Genomic DNA, 21,549 nt, shown 5'->3' on the forward strand with positions numbered 1-21,549 from the left:
GCAGTCCTGGTGTTCAGATCGTGACGCTCATTATCCAGACCAGCCATGCAGTGAGGATGCACTGAACCGGCCATGGCATGTGTAAATAAGGGTATCAGCTTGCACTTCCGAAAGGAGTCACATCGGGAGGCAGAGCCAGCACGCAGGAGCCCAAGAAACAATAAAGTCTCACTGGGAAGAGTGGAGAGAGGGAGGCAGCTAGGGACTGGCATGCAACTGAGAAACTTATTTTTCTGATCATAATGGGCACTGCAATACTGCAGAGTTGCCCAGGCATAAAGACACCAGCACCTGGGCAAAGTGCAGCAGCACACCCAATTTCATGTCTCCTTAGTAATCTATGACCTATTAAAAAGGAGTAAATCACAAAGGTACTCCTTCTCTACTGCAGTCCATGTGTGAGGAGTCTTCTGTGATATGGTGCTCTGGCTCACTGCATCTGGCATCCCAGAAAAATAACTCAGGGGTGGGAGTCAGTAAGGAAATCGTGCTGTCCATCCCAGCAGCATATTACAGGTTGCTTCACCTGAGAAATATGCATGGAATGTGTGAGACCAGGACTAACACCAGTAACACAGACCTAAAGGAAGTAGCTTAAGTTAAAAAAGCAAGAGATGTTTTCTGGAAAACACAGACGTACCACATCAAAATTGTGAAATCACTACAGCAGATTTCATACAGTTTCTCAGGAAGTTCTGTTAATGGCTAGAGGCAGAGTAGTGGATATTCAGAAGGTAAACAAGAAATAAGACTTTGTTCAGGCTGTAAATTTTGTTCATGTCATCAAAAATGTTACAACGGAAGATGAGAAACTCTTAGGAAAAAATAAAGGTAACAAAAACCTCTACCAAAGAGAACATATCACAGTGCTTTATGAATCGATGGTGTACCCACACACTGAGTATGTTCTGCTCATTCCTCGCTTCCATTTACAAAATGATTCAGTTGGATTATCCAAGGCACTGATAACAGCTCCTACAAGAAAAGAATGTTAAAGCTGGAAAAAAAGACAGGTCCAATTTTCTGTTGAAGACTGAAGGAGGATATTACAGAAGTCTGCAGAATGTCAGGTGGCATAAAGAGGGGAGCGAGGAGTAGATTAGGACTTGCAACACAAGAAGCGTCCTCCTAAATTATCACACAAAAAGATAAAAACCAAACAAAATGAAACGGTTTTTAAAAACATAATCAAAAAGAAGAAAAAAACCCACAGTACATAACCAAATCACAGAATGCCATAGGAAACAGACACTCCGGGTCAGCCCTATCTGTATATATTATATACATACATGATAGTCAGGATGCAATCTTCAGCACTGTAAATTCCTATATGTGCAGTTTGCCTGAAGTTAGAAAACCATAACAGAGGGAGAAAAGCTTGCAGTATGTGCTCCTTCTTACACTCTTCCCTATGTTTTCAGTATCAGCAACTATTAGAGACTGAATATTGGGCTAAACAGACCACTGCCCAGATCCATTACAACTACCATTAGTAACTTCTGGTTTTAACTTGCCTTCCTTTCCTGCAGAAAACCCTGGCAACCAAGGACTGGAAGATACAAAATTGTTAATAGAATAGGATGAGATGATTACATGCCATATTAATACATCATTTTTTCCTATAGAAGAATTACAAGAAATAATCTCAAGTGACTGTGAAGAATCTGCCTTGAATTATATCATAATGAAATTTATCTTCTCAGTAGAGTGGAGGTTGATCATTAACAGGGCATTAAAATGTGTACAAAGCATAAAGATTGGTCCTTGTCCCAGGGCACTTTCCACATTAAGTGCTTTAGAGTTTGAGGGCTGCATTGAGGAGCACAGTACTGCTTACCCATGCCTGTAAATTCTAACTCAGTCTTGTGTTTTGCCTGGGGATCCACACTCACAGGGTCATTTATATAGGTTACTGTACACTATGCATATATTAACTTGGTATCACAGTGCTACCCATCATATTGTCTACCAAGAGGCAGCAGAAGACAGCCTTGTCTGTGCCCATAATGTTCTAGAGTCTGAAAGAAGTACCTTGATACAGAATACAGTGAGATGGGCAGGCAGGAGAAAGACCTGCAAGCTCAGAGCTGCGGTGGCTGACTGGGACCACACTGGTTACTGCTATCAGCAGCTCCATCAGGGCCACAGTGCAATGTAAAAATAAAGAGGGGTGGTACAAAACGCTACTGAAGACAAGCAGCCTGTCCTGAGCAGTACTCGCCTCTCTGGAAGGGCACCCGCTGACACAGTGCAAGGCAACGACCCCACAGTGCTCAATCTCCAAAGGTCGACAAGAGCGTCTAAACACCAAGGCGAGGAGACTGCCTGGCCTCTTATCTAACAATCAGGAGGGATGTGACTGAAAGGAATGCTGCTGCCGCTCCCTTTCCTTCCACTTCAGCAAGGCCTGGCTGCGGCAGGGGTTTCTCCCACCACCTAGAATTTCCTAGAGAGAAACACCTCGATATCGTGCGGCAATGCTTGTTGATTCCAAATTCACTGCCTCCTCCCAGCCCTGTCAGGAAACCGTGAAGTGGTACTGCTACAGCAAACACTGCAGTACCATGGAGCTGGGAATTGCTCACTGGAATTCCTGCTACACTTTGCCTTCAGCAGCAGAGAAAGGAGCATATAAAGTAACAGCATATTAGAATCAAACACAAAATAATCTGCCTTTACATTTACTTTCTGAGCAGATTTTCACTTAGACATGAAGTATGAATTTCAAAGCAGACAATTACAAGGCAAAATACTCACACAGAGACACACATGGCACAGGATACATATTTCTTTGTCTCCTAGTGGCTGCTTTGGTGCAGCCGCTAGACGTGATGGTTTTTTGAGGGAAAAACTTGAAGATTCGGTACAAACACCTTCAGATTTAAAACTAGCAATTAAATTCCATATTCCATTAATTTTTTCTTTACAAAAGCTTGCTTATAAATCAAGATTGGTGAAACTAAAATGTTGAATGATTTTTTATTTCACCTTCAAATATTAATATATTTTGAAGTTCTGACTAGAAACTGTAACTGGTTTCTTTGAGAATTAACACTCAGGTTAGTCCTCTGAAAAGTCCTGTCCCCATACAGGCAGTAGAGAAGTAAAAATAAATCCTATGTGACCTGCATGAGATGAAGGGGCAATTTACTGAGCTGATTTGTGAGGAGATCTATCATTGCACTCATACAATGCCATATAATTTAATTGATTTAAATTTTGGATCTTCATACTATAAAATTATGTGTAGATTTGAGAGCTCACATTAGTCAGGAACGTCAACTACTTGATGGAAGGACTTAAAAGAGCTTGCAGTGCTTCTTTGAGGCAATTTAAACAAAAAAAAAAGGAAAACCACATCGGCAGGCTTTTTGAACTCTTGTTTTGAGACTTGAAGCTGAGATTTGGACAATGGAAGAAATTTCCTCACATTCACCAAGAATGTCAATTGATGATGAATTTCATATCTCTTCTCAAGACAGAAAGGGCTTCCAGAGTGCAGCTGCAGTTTAACTCTGGGACAAGGTCTGCCCCCTTCCAGCTCAGGAGCTTGGGTGGAGCAGACAAAAAGCTTAACATATTCCTTTTCCTTTACACAAATGTAGTGACTGGTTCACAAACAGGAGTTTTCCTGAGAAAGACCACGGCTTCAAGCCAAGTAGTAGAGGAATATTTCTGGAGGTGAAGACCACAGTATAGCCCTTGAGTTCTGAATATTATTTCTCCTTTATAAAGCACATAAACAAAATGAATGTGCAGGCTTAACCTGCTGCATTCACTGAATACAATGTTTGTTTCTTGCTTTTGGGAAGTGCATTGTGAGGAAATGATTGTCCTTGTACAGAAAAACTAGGAAAAAAAATGCAGTAATCTCCAATTGTCTGTGATCTCATTTTACTTTTTATTTTATTATCTGAACTGGAAAAGGGCAGAAGTAGATTCTGAGTTCAAAAGATACAGGGCCATTTGTGTCTGTCTGAATGTGTCTTCCCCAATGTGGCTATTTACTATTTTTTTTTAGTACTACAACTACTACTGTTTCTTAATGGAGCACGATGGCAGGAAGGATTTGTTATCTTGTTCTAATAAAATCATATGTGAAAAGTCTTCATCAACCTTGATATTGCCTCTTCTATCTACATACAAACTTTTCCTTTGAAAGAAGTTTTGCAGCACTCTTTCCTCCTTCCTCCCATCCTCCCTGAAGGGATATAGTTCCCGAGGGTAGAATAACACCAGCTTCTCAATAAATGGGAATGATTTGTGTAAGTTACTTTTAACATTTGGTGCATGTGTGCATGTGAAATACACACATCTGCAAAAAAAAGTCATTTTGCGATCGTTTGTACATTAATAAGGTGAACTATTTCAAAAAGAGAATTCCTAACAATGGTTACTTATGAATTATGACTGATTATTTATGTAGTTCACTTTGTTTAAATGGTGTCTATGTTCTTCAAGAGAACAATGCTGTATACAGCTGCTTTATTAATAATGTCACTGGCTCTTTGTTGCTATTTTTACATCTCCATCTTCCTGTTAGGCCATGTAAATAGAGCTGCCTATAATTAGTGGGTACACAGCATTGTTTCACAAGTCTTAGCTGCTACATTAAAATAGGAAGCTTATTACTTCTTTGGGAATAACTTTTATTTTGCCCTATAGTTAAGATACAAAGTCATAAAGTGAAGATATGATGCAGTGGAAAATTCAAAGGGAGTATCTGCTATGAAAATCTATTGCTGCATTCTGCATCCATTTAAACAGGAGGAAACCTGTAACTGCTCACTCAAAAAAAACCTTTAGAATCAAAGTACCTTTAATTTCCACAGCTGAAAACCACAAAAATTGATTTTGTACAATACAGAATTTTTTCTTGCTGTGAGGCAGAATCTTCTAGCCATCAAAAGTTGAAACAGTTCCCCTTGCCTAACAAACAGAAGAGAAAATAAGATGATAAAGAGATGAGAAAAGAAGTCTGCATTCAGATCTGTTGTTGTCTGCCTATTTAGAAACTTACTGTACCTCTTGACTACTTCTATATTGAGTCCCAGGTATAATAATCCAACCCTCCCTCCTTTTTAGGTAAAGATTAAGGATTTTACAAAGACTGACCCACGTGTTGTAGAAGCACCTCAATGAAAAAATCTTTTTCCTTCTCTGGCAAAATTACTTTCTTTCCTGAATACACTTTGCATTAACAACGCAGAAGAACTGCATGCCTATAAATATTTAACACTGCATATGCTGTTCTGGAGGCATTTGTGTTCAGAGACTTCACTGTCAGAAAGGACCATTTTGGCCATGTTGCCAATGGTATAAAGATTTCAACTTACAACATGCTTTATGGAAAGAGGTGACACCTTGGCATAGACATTGCAATGATAAAATTCATCTTGTCTCTAAAAAAGCTGCCATAATGTCTACTGCTCCCATTGCTGAAAAACTCCAGCCCCACTTCTCATCTGAATTTTTCTGAAGTCAGTTTCCAGTCATGTTGTTATCCAAAATGTCCATCTGTCACCAATATATCAAAGACAACTTTGAACTAAGCCATATTCAAAACTGTTGACAAGAAACAACTGAACAAGAGATAATCACAAATACGAACACTGCGTCTGGCGACAAGCTACATTGGGTTTTCTAATTCTGCTTTATCTTTCTCTTTATTCTTTTTATGGTAGTAGTAGAGAGAATTTACTTTGAAGGAATCAAGAACAAATCCAGAATTAAGTTTTCAGTAGAGGCCTATAAGATTTGTTACCACTGTTTCACAATTAATGCTTTGCAGAGATGTTTAGGGTACTAACGCAACTTTAGGATGAAGAATTATATGCAAGTGAAAATATTAATGTCAAATGAAAAAAAATAATTGGGCAAACAAGAAAAACAACTCTACAGATCAGTCATGCTTTTACAGAACTCCTTTTTCTCAAGATCCATAACTTTATTTTCAGGGTTCTGAAGAAAAAGGTTCACAAGCCTGAAGGACTTCCCACAGCCTGTCTGCTCTCCATAATAAATACTCAAGCAGTGCATGCAGGACAAAAGAACAAAGTAAAAAGGTCTGTGGGATACCTGACACTCGAAATTCAAACTACCAAAGTCATAAATTAAGTATATATGCCCATGTATTAGGCAGGGTATAATGTTCTCCAACTGCTTCAATGGGTCTTATGTAAACAAAGAACAGAACAATTTGTGACAAATGTCAGCTTTCTAGTGCAAGAAAAAAAGTCTCCAATCAAGGGAAAAAACCCCCACCCTCAACCGACTGGCTTATCCAGATTTAAATATGGGAGCAGAAATGATTTAATGTCCCTCAGGTGTTTGCTCTGCTTTTGTGCCAGAGGCTGCTGCCCTGCAAGGGTGACTGCAGACAAAGCTGCTCCTCAGTTAGTGTACTCTAATCTCAGCGTATTCGAGGCAAACAAATCACTGGCTTGTGGTACCACCATAGGCTAGAATGTGAACTGCAGTGAACAGCAAGGCATGGAGACCTTGTCAGCTGAGTCCATTTAAGAGCTATCAGCCTGAAACCACAACTTCTGTATTTGCCTCCTGTAATGCATAAACACAGAAATGCCAAGAGCTGCTGCTCTCACTGCGTGCACTCATGCTTCACTGTCCCCACAATACAGCTAATATATTTTGGGTTCTCAAGCATTTTTGATTCCATTTCTCCTCTAAATCTGATTTTCCAATACAGCTCCCAGATGTCAGAAAGCTACAAACTACAGGGATTACTATGGATTAGTGAATCTCACATGCGTGAAAGTGTTCAGAGCAATTACACCTCTTAGTGGAAAGGTGTTTCCCATACATTCTCCTTCTAGCTCCTCTGTCAGCATAGCATTTTCCTCTGGGAGACAAGCATGTTGTTAGACCAAAAAGCTGGTACAACCCCCAAACATATCTAGCAAAGTGTGCCCATAGTCCTCGCCCAGGTTCGTCCTAAATTTCAGGGAAATCTCCTCAGCACAACATCAAACCATTGGACTGAGATAGCACTGCTTGCTCTCCATCCCATCCAACCTCCGCTCATCCCCTGCACTACAGGAGCTGAGTGAGCAGACCAGGACACCAGCTCTGTCTCAGGGCACGGTCTCATGCACAGACTAAGCTGTGAGAAGGGAGGACAAGGCTACCACAGCATCGACCATTGGCTGATGAGAAAGGCAGATAAATGGAGGGCAGTCACCTTGTCAGACTCCACCACCAAATTTGCTACAGTTTACGAGTCAACCGCCTCTGCAGCGCTCAGGTCACAGCTCATCACGGCTGAGGTGAGGGGAACTGTGGCTGGGTCAGCTGCTGGGTCAGTGCAGGCAGCTGGCAGTACCAATCTCCAAAAATGCAGCAACTGGCTTTGTCAAAGGCTGTCTGCATCTGAGCTGCAGTTTATGAGCAGCAAGTGATGCAGCACACATGCCAAGGTTATGAGGAGGAGACCTCTAGGTAAGGTAGCAATAGCCAAGTTGCTGAGGGGGTACAGGCTGAGTGAGGGTGTGCTCTGCACTTGCTTTGGGGGAAAAAACATACTAAACATCTTTTCACACAAGCTTTTTGAATGAAAAACCTTCATATCACTATGCAAGCTTACAGCTTTCCCTTCCCACCCCAATGGTTCTTCTAAAAAACCCAAGCCTTTTCCTGTAGTGTTGTTTATATTCTACCATCCCAATATACACAACCAACTAAATTGTATTTACTTAGCTAACTTCCACACCTTTTCCCTTGTCTATTTCCTCAGATTTGGATAACAGCTTTCTTCTGCTCAATATTTTCTTCCCTAGACTGACAATAGTGCAGATACAATAAAGAGGTGTTACCAGCCTTTTGTTCAAGTGCTCTTTGTTGAGTATTTCAGCTATTTACTGCCCCCTCAGAAGTTCCTGTTTTCCCACTGAGGGGGGAAGGGAAAGCCTGTATAATGACATGGCAGCTTTTTGTTCAAAAAGTCTATGTGCAGTCAGAGATACTTAGCACATTTTCCCTGCAAAACCTGATATAACTAGTTTCAAATCAAAAAAGGAAAATTCTTTAAAAAAAAAGTATATATATATATAGTGACTAAAAAAGTAGTACTTTGCAGATACCCCTTTCTTCAAGCTTTGAATTATTGCTATATCAAAATGCCCACATCCACAACACTGAAAACTCAGCCCACTATGATGAAATGTGCACAAACACACATGCACATAATGTAACCTCCTACTGCCAACAATATTGCAGGTCTTAGCACATAAAACCAAGAAACCAAAAAGGAATTAGGGCACTGAAAGACATCACAAGCTGGGAGCTTTGCTAGTTCACACGAAGGGAAAAGGAAGAACACAGCATGCATAGCAATTTGTCTTTGATACAGGAAAAGGCATATATCGTTTGATAATCCAGTGATAAGGCAGGACAGCTACGGGACAAACCCATTTGTTGTACTGAATAAACACATTTAGATTGATATTTGTGATGCTGAGCTGTTCTGACACATAGGATTTAATAGAATCACAATGTGGACGTAAAAAAAAGGACCAGTGTTTCATTACAAAATAAGCTTTCTCCTGGTACTGTGGGATATTTGACTATAGGAAGCTTTAAAGAAATAGATAAATTAAGACAATTCAGTTATAAAAGAGCATGTCCAAGCAATGGATCTGAACAGCTTCCCCTTTCATCATCTATCAGCTACACTGTTCAAGCCAGAGAAACTGCGCACATGAAACAGCTAGCATGACAGTGCTTTTAGGAATTTTTTGGGTAATCTTGTTACTTAAAAGTGCCTTCTATTTTCACAAAGTCAATTTTAGCACAACACAAAAGGTCAACACAAAAATGGTAAAAACAGTTAATAAGGCTCCTCCTAATCCAAATCTAATCCGACAGTAAATGCTCCACGCAGGGATATTGGAGAGGAAAGGTCTTAAGGGAGGTGATCTCTTTAATCAGACTAATGCATGGCCCTGGCAGAAGAAACCAGTGGGGAAAGTCTCTGGGCATACCCTTTTCCTTAGTGCTGAACGGAAGCAACAACAGAGCCGCCCTTACCCAATGCTAACAAGTGGGTAGGAAACGACTATCGGAAAGGAGCTGCTGGTCTTTAAGAGTCTGACAAACAATGTCAGCGCTCATTAGAGCACACAGACTTCACGGTAGGTTGGCTTTCATGTTCTTTTCATTTCATGTGCAGATACGTCGGGATGACTGAAGCCAATGGGAAATTCTCAACAGGTTTTAATAGCATCAAGAACTGATTCATTATAAACTTCTCTTCATAACAATATTGTTTGTGTACATTAGATCTTAATCTGATTTTGTACCCATCGACTCCTCCTATCTGCACCAGTTCTCAGGGTCTTCTTGCTTGTGTACATTGTCTACGTAACACATGTAATCTACAAAACCAGCAACCAACATAGTCAAAATTAAGTGTTCTTTTTAAATTCACTTCTCCACCATCTTTTTTTAACTGAGACCTAAATTGAAGAGGCATTTAGAAATGAAGGTCAGTTTTTAGAGTGAAAATTACTTCAGGCATAGTTGGGGTGGGTTGGGGTTTTTTGGGGGGTGGGGGATTTTTTGTTTGGTTTGTGGTTTTTTTTTTCCCCTGAGATTAGCATTCTACCATACAGCTTAATAAGAAAGTGAAAATTAGATGTAACCAAGCCTAGAGAATTCCTTCTCATTTATCATGGTGTACTCAGTTTAATTTTAACTTGAGCTGGCAAAACACTTTACAAGAGACCCCATCTCACCTTTAACACATTATCTTGACTTGCTTACTTCAGGCAAACATTTGCTAGATAGTTGTCTGTTACTGCATAAAGAGAATGTCAAGTTCTTTGTACAAGCGTCTGGTCACGTTTCATGATGGCCAAAGTCTAGGAAGAAATCCCCAGTTTGAAAAAACTGCTTGGAAACCTCATTCTCCTGGCTAAGGTTCCTACCATTTTTGCTGGGAAGTTAAACAGAGAAAATCCTTTCAATATACCGAATGGAACAATGAAATTGTACCTAGTAACATATAAGCTGTTTATCACTGTTCCACTCATGGCTTCCACTCAAGTTTCACCATTCAATTACAGTTCCATAGGTCTGTATCATATGTTCAAGTTTAGTTTTATACATCTTTACATGGATATTTCATATTTCAAACAGAAAACACACCACAAGAGGAGCCATCTCTTCAAGCAGATCATTACTTTCCTCTTGCACACTGCCTTTTAAGTCCCACCAATATAAGAATGTACTCAAAAGAGTAAAATAAGGACTGCGGTTTTTCCAAAACGAAATATATTAGTTTCCCAATGACAACTCTCTTTCTGTCAAGTATGAATTTTATTTGGCATCCAAGCTCATTCCCATGCATTAGGAGAAATAAAAAGAACACTGATTAATGTATTGATTTCTACTGTGCTGTATCTTAGTAACAGCACGGGGAAAGGGAAATATTTTCATCTTGGAGGTCAACTGGCAACCCACAATAACTGTTGTGACTGTACTGCACAGTCCAATGAACATGGCTTATGCACATAGAGAGGCTTTGAAACATCAATCAGAAATTCCAACTGAGATCTTGCTTTTCCATGCATCCTGAATCTCTTCTATTGAAGAGCTTTTCAGCCTTTTTCTAAAAATCTTTCCTTAAGGTGATCATAAGATTGTGGTAGGTCTCAAAATATCCAGCTCTGTCCAGCTTGTTTTATGCCTTTTGTTTTAAAAACATTTAAACATTAAAAACATTCTGGAAGAATGCAAGAACTAAACATGTCACAATATTCACCAACAACCTCCTAAATCACTGTATCACTACCAGTATTTCTAATACTGTTCTAAAAGACTGGTATTTTTCATAGTTTTGTCCACCTACAGCTTTATGAAACCATTAAAGATGGATGTGTGAAAATGAGCAGAGCCTGTTCTTTCAGTTGCCCAACACCTCCTCTCTTAAAACAACATTTTGCCAACTTCTTAATGTAGGAGCTGCATTTTCTATGTTGATTTTCTCTGTCAAGTCTGAAGAAGAGCAGATGAAAATCATGCAAAGCAGGCCTTCGGCAAGTTGCCCTGAGCTGCTGGACAAGAGGGCTTGAAGAAATGAGGCTCGGAGACAACAAAACCAAACTCACCACAGAATAGAGATGGAAAATTAGGACTTGGGACAGAGGCAGAGGGGTGGATGAGAGAGAGACAAACACACTGAAATACTTGCAGCTAAGTGTGCAACACTTCGCGAAACGAGTTCTTCACACATCTTAATTCTATCCTTAGTTAAGAATACATTATGGTATAGTCTGTAATTACCTGACTACACACTTTCCCCTTCTCCACACCACCACTGGCATGCAGCAACAGAAGGGAAAGCCCCCTTTAGAACTAATGCCTTCCCTTATTTTGCTTTCTGCCTGTTTACTTCTGTGGCCTGCAGACCTGCAACTCAGCTTTGCATCTGCTTGCGCTCTTTAAAAACAGTGTGTTATCTGTATTGTCCCACAAGTTGACCAATAAACTATTAAACACATCTCTGTGAGATAGAGTAGTACGGTATCCCAGTTTTAGACGGTGCACTAAAATGAAGATCAAAAGCCAATTCTCACCAAATTTCTGGAAAACTCTTTTCCAACAGAATATTGCACTGCGTTTTGCATCTTTAGAACATAGCTCTGACTTTCAGACACACCTGAGAATAACTGTTTTTTCTGCAACTCAGACCCAAAACTGGGGATTGAGAAAACAAGGAGTAGAGTGAACACAATGAAATGTAGGGCTTACTTGCCTTGTCTAGCATTCCACAGGAACATTGCGTTGCAAGCAGAAGATAAAATCAAATTTTCCAAGGAAGCAATTAGCCAGGAGACCATCCTCTCCCTTTGAATAATCCCTTTCCTTACTCACAACATGACTTCCTCCAATGCTGTGTGCACAATATCCTAGTCATGCCTAGAAAAACTCTTCTGTGCAAGAGAGAAGTTTCTTGATAAAAATAACATGATCAAGCAGGTTTTGACTGGATTCCAGTACCTGCACACAATTCAATATCAAACCAACACTGCCAGGGTAAAACTAATTTTGACACTTCTTAATTTCAAAGACCTTAATAACATAGTAATGTTTTTTCATTGTTTATTAAGTGCCTATACACATGCAAGCTCTTTGAAACAGCACACGGGGTTACTGATAGCAATGTACCTCACAGTTTACAAATTAAACTACAACCAAATCAGTGCTGACATTTTTTGGTGTTTTTTTCCCCACTAAGGATTGAATTATAGCACCACTCTTCTCAGTATGTATCACACTTGTGTCCTGAACCTGAAAAGGACAATTGTGCATTTGTTTATGCCTTCCAACCTACAGCAGTAGTAACAGGCATCCACCATGGACTCACCTTCTCCTCACCTGATCCTTGTCAGTCTGCCCTACAGTGGCTGTCTCTGGCTGGGCACAACCAAAGCTGATGTTATCAGCTGAAGTGTAATTTTAAAGACACATTGTAGAGGTTTTCCTTTTGTTAAAAGGCTTTTTTTTAACCTGTTCCCCTGTCCCCCAGTGCTGAATTCTTGCCTGCAACACTCTATCTCCATTTTTAAGTTTCACCTACAGCTCCTCATACTTGTCTCAAAACTGTGCTGCCCTATTCAGCTATTACCTGCTATAGGAGCTGAAGCTCTTTGGAATAGCATTATTGTTGAAAGTAGAGAACATATGCTAAAATATATATTAAAGGGACTCTCTCTTGTAAACATTATACACACATACAGGAAAAAAGATAAAGAAAAAAAAGGAAAAAAAAAGGGAGCCTGTTAGCAGCTGCATAACTTTGAGGCTAAATAAATGGCTCTGTGCAGAAACAGTGTCACTTTGAATATATTTAAATTCAGGCCTGGACATAGCAGTCATATTTAAAGTGGATGGATGATACAAGCTGTTCTTATTTTCGGGTATGAAGCAGAGGTTCTTGACAGATTTCCTTTCAAGCTGTGCACATTAGGCTACCAGTTAAACACAAGAAGCAATTACCAGGGTATATGATCAGAGAAACTGCTTTTCCCACATGGCCTCTTTCCAGGGTCCTACTCTGGATGTTCCCGATTTATTTGTTCTTCCTAACTAGATTAGGATATATCCAGAGACTGACACATTACTGATTATTACCATGCTTACTTAGTTCATCTCAGTTCTACAAAATCTGATTTAGGACATCTTAAATCAGACCAGAAACATTGTGGCTGGCCAGAACAAACTGCTCAGACAACATATCTCTAACAATACCAGTTTGTTGAAACTAGTTTTGTTTTGCTCTGAAGATTTTTCTCTCAGCAAACCTGTGGTTGCATCAGTGTCACCTGCACACCCATACCTTGCAAAAAGGGTCAGTGTAAACACCCAGTATTGCGCTCTAGCTTGGCAAAAATGCAGTCACGCCCAGGACTGATCCAAGCCTGTGCAGTGAAGAGGTCTGGCAAAGCCAGGGTACAGTATTAATGAGTGTAGAACCAAGAGCTCAGCCTCTTTAAGTTTATTAACATAAGCCTAACACCAAACTTTGCTTGGACCAGACCCAGCTGCCACTGGAAGCAGTGACTTGATTCTTTCCTTACTCAGACCCTCCTTCACTGGAGTTTTAAGAGCCTTATACCTGATCTGGTCCTTTCAGAGGCAGGTGAATTAGTGCCAGCAGCTTCCATGGGAACTGGCTCAGGCCACGGGAACAGAACTACCTTGCCAAAGGCCTGATGGATGCTAAAATGTATTTGCTATTTGACCCTAGGAAAAAAAAAAAAAAAAGGGGCTAGGTCCTCTCTGCAAGGACACACTTACTGCGGTTTTTCTGGAATTCAAAGGGGGAAAAGTGTGGAAATACCACACAATACAATATGTACTTTATCCAAAATAAAACGAAGCTAAAACCCATATATACACATATATATATATATATATGTATGTATGTATATGCATGTATATATATATGTATGCATATTTATATATGCATGACCATTATAAACTAAATATATGGCACTGTTATTCCCAGCAGAGAGCAGGAAAGAACAGTAGCCTGAACGAGAAGGCAATCAACAAACAAGAACAACACATCATCATTCCCTCCACACTTCCCATTCTGAAGGGTTCAGAGTCCCCAAGAGAATTTTTCTGTGGTTTTGGGAATCCAATTTTTAAGAACCTTTGAGCCACCACTGCTCCAACCCTGCCTGTTGGTGCTACACAGGCCGTTCAGAGCACAGAACAGAGCAGACACATCAACAGGCTCCCCAGGTACACAGGAGCGTTCCCATCCAAAGGGCAGGGAGTAAAAGGCATCCGCTTTTGCTGGAGAAGCAGCATTTTGTTAACAAACTCAGAAACCTGGGTGCCATTAATGATTTTGCAAGAATTCTGTGTGACCCTTAGACAACTTCTTTCTGTGTTCTTTACCCACTTGCATTCTTACTACACTGACAACAAATACACCTGTTCATCATACACTGCATGGAAAACAGGGTTTTTTAGATAGGCATACACTACTTCAAGACCCTCTAATCTGAGGTCTTAACAGTGTATAATAAATAATTTCAAACAGAAAGCAGGAATGCCAGTGCAGAAAAAGAGAATATAACACAGTGGGAGAAAAAATGTTCCAACTGAACAACAAACCAACAACCACAAAGAAAAGGGACACAGACAAATCCAGGACCTGAATTAATTTTAGGGCAAAATGCACCATCATCAGGTATCTGGCAATACCATTGTCTTCACAAGCAACTCAGTTCCCATAGTACTATTACCCAGGGATGTGGGATTCCTGGGGCACAGGTGGAAAAAGGCAATTTTCAGGGATGCAGTCACAGTTTCTTTGCAACGATATTGTCGACCTTTGTCCTCAGACCATGATGGTTTTAGCCTCAGCATTTACCCTCATGACTCACACCCAGCCACAGCACCATGCTAAAGATAAGCACCTAGGAAGCTCTGCCTATTCCATTAGGAATAATGGGAGGACTGCACATTTCACTATCATACAGACATAGGCTGCTGAAGCCCAAAAAGATTATTTAAAATTAGGTTTGTGTGCATAAGAATTTTTGCAGGTACCAAGAAAAAAAAAAAAAATTTCTAGAGTTTGGGAGGGGAAGGGAGAAGGATTTATATCATATTCACTATCCACCCAAGAACAAAGGTGATGTTTAAGTATGACTTTAAAGCATTTTTCTCATGAAGAGATAATGACATTTCATATATGTTCTATGCTAACTCTGACGTATTGAGAATATTTTGCATTTTTGACCTTTGGTAAAATATCTTCATTCAGTTTAAGAGGCATTTTCACCCTCCTACTGCGTCAGCCCTTCTATCATCTCTTGGAGCACGTTCAAAAGGTTCTGTTTTCTTGTGTCTCCCAAACAGTTCTCTCTCCCAAGGAAACACCCTGATCTTGTCCAGGAAACCAAAGCCCTTAAAGAAAACAGAACTTCAAATAACTATATGATCCTAAAGGAAGATGGAAATCATATAGATCTGTGTATTCACTACACTAAGGACAGTTAAGGGTTAGGAGTGGAACAACAGCACCTAAAAAAGGCAGAACTGAAACCTGACTTCAGCGAGAGTTTTGTCTGATCAAGAGCAAAGGAGAGAGCTGAGACCTTACATTGTGTGTTTTCTTATTCATGCATAGGAACATGAAGCTGCTGGATGAAGTGACTGACTAGTCACTGCAGAACTTGTATTTTTTTCATTCAGTAATTCAAAGTGAATAATTTTAAGGTTGTGCTTGTGTACATCTCCTCTAGGCACAGCACTTGTTCAACACATCAGGAGGTAGCTCAGTGTTGTCAACTTCTTGCAAGCAGACATGCTATGACTGGAGGAAAAATCACATTATAAGAAAAAAGAAAAAAATCTCCACTGTTCCTGAAAGAAGAGAAAATCTTGCTGCTACTCAGGTGAGGAAAGGGGCTCTGTGGAACTCTCTGCATGCTTCTGAGGGCTGTTCCAAGAAACGGGAGGGCAGGAGGAAGATGGTATCTATACACAAAACTTTGAACTGCAGTCAGAGGGGGCATAAGACTAAAAGAAAAAGCGAAATGCAAGAAGAATTTTAAGTAAAATTTTTGTCTTTTAGCTTTTCCACAGTAGATCATCCCCCCTGTATTACTTCTATTTTTCTTAACATTTATGTGATTTTATTGCTGACTTAATTCAACACTTGAATATCTGTAGATGAGTTTGATGCATCTTTCAGCAAAAAGAAAAAGATGAAAAGTCTATTGAACAAACACTTGCACACATCCAGTTGTTCTGGTTTTGACAGCCTCAATATCTTAGATCTGGCATAACTCTCAATATCTATTTAATACTGTCAGGCTCACCAGTCTACTAGAATAAAAAAATTCAACAATATTTCCTTTATGAATTAAACTTTCAAAGGTCTAACATTTGAAAAAGAATAATGAAACAGTGATCAAAATTATTTTTATTGTCCAGAAATATAAATTTGAACTGCAAATTTATGTGGTGCTAATATAGTAAATAACTTTCTATCAGGCTTCTATTTCAAGTATATTTTATTCTGGGCATTTCAAAGAATAATGTGCATAGAACAGCATAAAGAAATGCAACTGTAATTACAATTTACTAAAATTTACACCATCACAAGACCTCATGTGCAGCAGCAGCATAACAACCTTCTTTCCAAGCTATGTAAGTATTTGTTTTTGTCAAGGTCAAATAGCCATCACAAGCCTCAAAAGCACAAGTTTTACAAGAGACTGCATCTAGCAACACACTGGTGTGAAGCAACAACCTGAAGAGATCAATGTCATCCTGCTAGAAAGTAAATATTTTTATAACTACATCCATAGCAACCACAAAACTCTCCACTTCCCAAAGTGATCCATAGTGCTTGACTTGAGAAGCTGATTTAAAGCTCTGAGAAGGTATCAGTAGCCATCATTTTTCTTGGCCATAAAAGTCCCAGGAAGATAAATGTAGCTTTTCTGGGCCATCATTTTACAGAAAAGAAACACTCAAAAGATCTCTAGAAATCACTATACTTGCTCATTTTGAAACGGTAAATCCTCCAGGGGGACTGGTGGTGCTACACTGTAGGAATCAGTATCAATTATTTCATATGATGTATTTTTACTTCAGTGTCAACCCAGGCAATTGACATCTCATTTTCTCATCTAAAGACCTTCTGTAACACCACTTATATCTTCTATACTACTTTTCACCAATGGACCTCAGTGTGCCTTACAAAGATTAGCACACATACTCCATGAATGAACGAGACATTCTGAGAAGTTAGAGAGGTGCAGATAAATTAATTTGCAATAGTCAATGGCCAACTAAGGCCAGTAAATCCAAATTTCCAGAGTAAGAAGCCCCTGCACTGTCCAGCAAGCACCACTACTTCTGTATATAAATGCTTTGGATAAGCTTCCATGCACCAAAATTGCATTTTATGCCAGTTTCCAAAGACCTCCCCAAAACCCAGTGGCATTTTCTGTTTTGCTCTTTCCACTGAAATAAACTGACCCCAGTTCTTTCCAAGTGAGAGGCAGGAAACCTTGCACCTGCTCTGGTCACAGAGGCAGACGTCAAAGGCAATGGAAATCTGTCAGCACCAGGTAATTTAGCCTACACTTCAGGCTGTATTTCTGAGTTCATTCATTCTAGATGTATGCAGTGCTAGACCAAAAGGCATTACAGAATTAAGCTGAACCAGGTTTGAGTACATAACTCTATTACTGCTGAATATGCACAGTCAGCCTCATCCCACATTTACACAGGCTCTAAAGCAGCTACAAAGGGACATATAACACCTGATCCATCATAAAACCTGTCTTTCTAAAGCTAACTCATTTTGAACAAATTTGAAACAGCAGACTGAGTTAATAGCAGACCACTGCTTTGCAGCACTACAAAGAATCCCTTAGTAGGAACTGTTAAGCTGAATTTACTGTGCCATTAAACCACAGTCTCAGTGCAGATGTAGGCTGGTTACCAGCACACGTGGAAATCCACACAGCAGTAAATTCGTCTTCACAGTATGCAAATTAGGGAAGTGGGAGCAAAACCTGATCAAGATCCTTCATTTAAGGGGATGGAATATTTAATTTATGTGGTAACTTTCTGCTTTTCCATTCTCTTTGGTCAAAGAATAACACAGATTTGCCCTTTGTCTATACAGAGAAGAGAGCTCCAGTTTCAGAGACAGGAGACACGGACTGAACCCCTCTTGCACATCGCTGACTGACAGCAGCAAAACTAAAGTATTTATGCAGCCCCACAGTGCAAACTCTCAGAGCATGTAGCACCACTGTTTAACACCCCTAGCTCAGCTTTAACATGGACATGGGATCTGGCAAATGAGTAGCTGTACCGATACCAGATATTACTAAAAACAGGCCTCTTCCCTGTCCATGTCACAGGTGTCCCAGAGAAGGTACACCAGAAGCAAAGCAGCTGTGCTTCAGAACTCAGTGCTTAGATTGGAAAAGATCTACCATTCTGCAAGCTCCTGATACTGAATTACATGCTGGTCTTACTGACAGGTTTGTACATCCTTAGCAGAAGGATTGTGCTATGAGCTGGGGGATCAGTACTGAGGGTCAGAAATATCCTAAAGGGTCAGTTTGTGCAAGCAAGGCACAGCAATTGGAACAAGCTGGTTTAGGGTGCACAACTCCAATACCACTGAATATGCACAGCAAATTTTGAAACAGAGATCTTGGGATCTCTAGTCATGCTCTGTTAAAGCACATTTTCTCTCAGAAAAAAAAAAAAAGAACATACCGAACTGGTAGAAAATGTTTGACCAAAACCCAATGCCAAATATATATATATTTGATTTCAGTAACTGGGGTTCTTTCAGCTAATTCAATATCAAGGTCTTAACTGATATATTTTTTTTCAATTTCAGAGCAGAACAGCTACTCTAGCTGCTTTAAAATAAGTGGAGTTAAGAACTAGAAGTATTTCCTTAAAGGCACTACCTATCAATACTCTGCTTCTGTAGGACCTGCCCTACTGCTTTCAGCTTCATATCAGCACTGTACTCTGTTCTCCCAAATACACCATCACAAAACAGTAAAAGTTGATCTACATTAGAGACTTTCGTCAGCTCCTTCGAGTTGGCCAGAAACTGCTCATCTTCACATTTTATAATTACTCCAGGAGCTAGGAATGGCTGAGAGGAAACAAAATCCCCCCTAAAAAGCATCACCACTGCTTAGAAAGGTAAGCTGCACAACAACACCTGTCAACACAAACTAAAAAGTACACTTCCAACAAAGTAAGCAAGAGCCTGTCTGTGCCCTGTGGCCATGTAGCTCAATGTGAGTATAACTGATCCAGTATTCACAGCCAGGATGAATATGACATTCCAGCAGGGCTTGGGAAAAGCCTTGGGCACCTTTGTAACAATCTACAGTGGGATCACTCTTCAGATAAAGTACAAGAAAAGTACATAACTCTGTTGCAATTACTAACTGAAAAGGAGTGGAAAAGAAAGCAGCTATTCTTTCAACAACTTGTTTATTCACAGATCTACCACAGCTTTGACAGTGAAGCATCTCCTGTAACAGCCAAAACAAGCCTACAATCTACTAAAGATCGACAGAATTCCCAAGGACAGTGGCACACAAGGTACCAGCTGGTAGCAGGCTCTGACTTCACAGCCTCATCACTATTTGCCTGCACAGCAATCTGGCATCTCAAAGTGCATCCTAGCTGTTCCTGCCAGAGGTCCTACATCACACATCAGCCTGAAGCTTTGCTTGGTTATTTTAACTTTGAAGTCAGCAAAACCAACAGCCATTCCACTCCTCTGGTGAAGCACAATGTTTTCAAGCCTTGAAAATGAATGTGGTCAGATAAGTCAATCCTTCAAGCCTCAGCACAACAAAAACTTCACACAGGAAACTCAGAAAGTTAGCTGGGGCAGCCAGCTCTTTTAGATCCTTAATTGTTAGTAGTGTAGATGAGTGGAATAAAACACATCATTTTTAAGAGAATATGCTGAGTATCTGTTGCTCAACACACCGAGGACACACAGGCCTGCAGAGGGATCCCAGCGTTGTGTTCACCACCTACCACTAAGGCAAGTGACCGAATTTAGCACTGCCTGGCCCTGTGCACGTTCGTTTACACCTTATAGACTATCTGCAAAACCCAAAATCACTACCAAACCCAAACGGTGTCAGTTCACCTCCCACTCCGCACAGGTGTATCTAAGCACTAAGAGCATAAGGAAAGGTTTTTTATTGACCTAGGAAACAAAGATAAGTTGTTTAATTAACTCTCACATCGTGACTATTTGTGAGCTATGAAAGTGCAAAGCATACACAACCAATGTGCTTACAGAAGAGTCTCCAAAACTCAGTTCCCGGTCTGACAAAACTCGTCTTTCCGCTACGGGATGTGATGATACTGCAGATGCTACGGGACAGACCGCGCGTGCCCTACGCTACTTTTCCAGTTGTCGATAGTTTCCAGGCGGGAGGTTTGCGCCCCCGCCGTAGAGCCGCCCTTGCCTCCCTGGGCTCGTCCTTTCCCCGCGCTTCACGTGCGGGGACGGACCCTCCGCGGCCGCACCGGGTGATGCACTGAGGGGGAACACCCCAATCCCTTACCCCAGCGGTGGCCGTGTGCCCGGCCGAGGCTCCCCCGCCCCTCCGCGCCCCCCGCCCCGAGTCACTCACGATCTCGGTCACCATGAGGAGCCCGGGCACGGTGCGCAGGAACTCCCTGTCGTAGGCGAGAGTGCTGGAGCTGGCCGACAGGTTGGCGGTGAAGGAGCTGCTGGTGGTGGTGACGGTGTGCGAGCGCGGGCGCGGCGGCTGCTCCTGAGGCGGCACGGGCGGCTCCATGGCCGGCGCGCCGGGGCTGCCGCCGGACGGCCGGCGGGAAGGCACCGCCGCTCGCCGCTTTGTGTGGCCCCGGCGCCGCGGGCAGCCCCCGCCTGGGCGCGGGGGAGGAGGAGGGCGCTCGGCGCCCGGCCCCGGGAGGGGAGGCGGGTCCGCAGCCGGGCCGCCCGCCCCGGAGACCGCCCAGCCCTCCCGCCGCTGCCGCGGGGCGGAACCCGGCGCTGGTGGTGCGGGGCATCCCGAGCACTAGGGAAGGAGGGTCAAAGCGGGCCCCCTCTGAAAACCATCTCCTGACCTCCCGGACTATTATACACTTGGGATCCCGTCTGCTTCTAGTACAGCCGAGAAGCCAAGCTGAGCCACCGTTCTCTGTGCCACAACCCCATGGGCGAGCACGGTTTGGAAGGTCCATGCGCCTGCCGTCACCGTCCCTCCAGACTGTCACCCCTGGCTCCTTGGGCAGCAAACGCTGGCAGGAGCAGTGCTGGTGGCTGTCCCCACTGGCTGCCATCGCTCGGGAGAGGAACCACCGCAAAGGGCCGCGGGCAAGGAACGAGTCTAGGAGATAACACAGCACTCTCAGAGCTGGAAATGGGGGTTTTGCTGGGGTCTGCCAAATAACCAAGAGACTGAACAATACAAAATACTTTTAAAAGCCATACAAATTACTGGAAATGTAAAGTAT

At 41.5% G+C, this 21,549-nt stretch overlaps 1 protein-coding gene across 1 annotated transcript in view; it reads right to left on the bottom strand.

The window, feature by feature from the left end:
- CMTM8 (CKLF like MARVEL transmembrane domain containing 8) overlaps positions 1–20,896 on the bottom strand; it is a 35,235-nt gene extending 14,339 nt beyond the window's left edge. Inside the window, exon 1 of the mRNA XM_032107464.1 lies at positions 20,700–20,896. Coding sequence (XP_031963355.1) covers positions 20,700–20,867 — 168 coding nt within the window. The 5' untranslated portion in view covers positions 20,868–20,896. The remainder of the gene's footprint in view (positions 1–20,699) is intronic.
- Positions 20,897–21,549: the final 653 nt, after the last annotated feature.

Source organism: Corvus moneduloides, chromosome 1 (genome assembly GCF_009650955.1).
Source record: "Corvus moneduloides isolate bCorMon1 chromosome 1, bCorMon1.pri, whole genome shotgun sequence".
In the NCBI taxonomy this organism is placed as follows: Eukaryota; Metazoa; Chordata; class Aves; order Passeriformes; family Corvidae; genus Corvus; species Corvus moneduloides.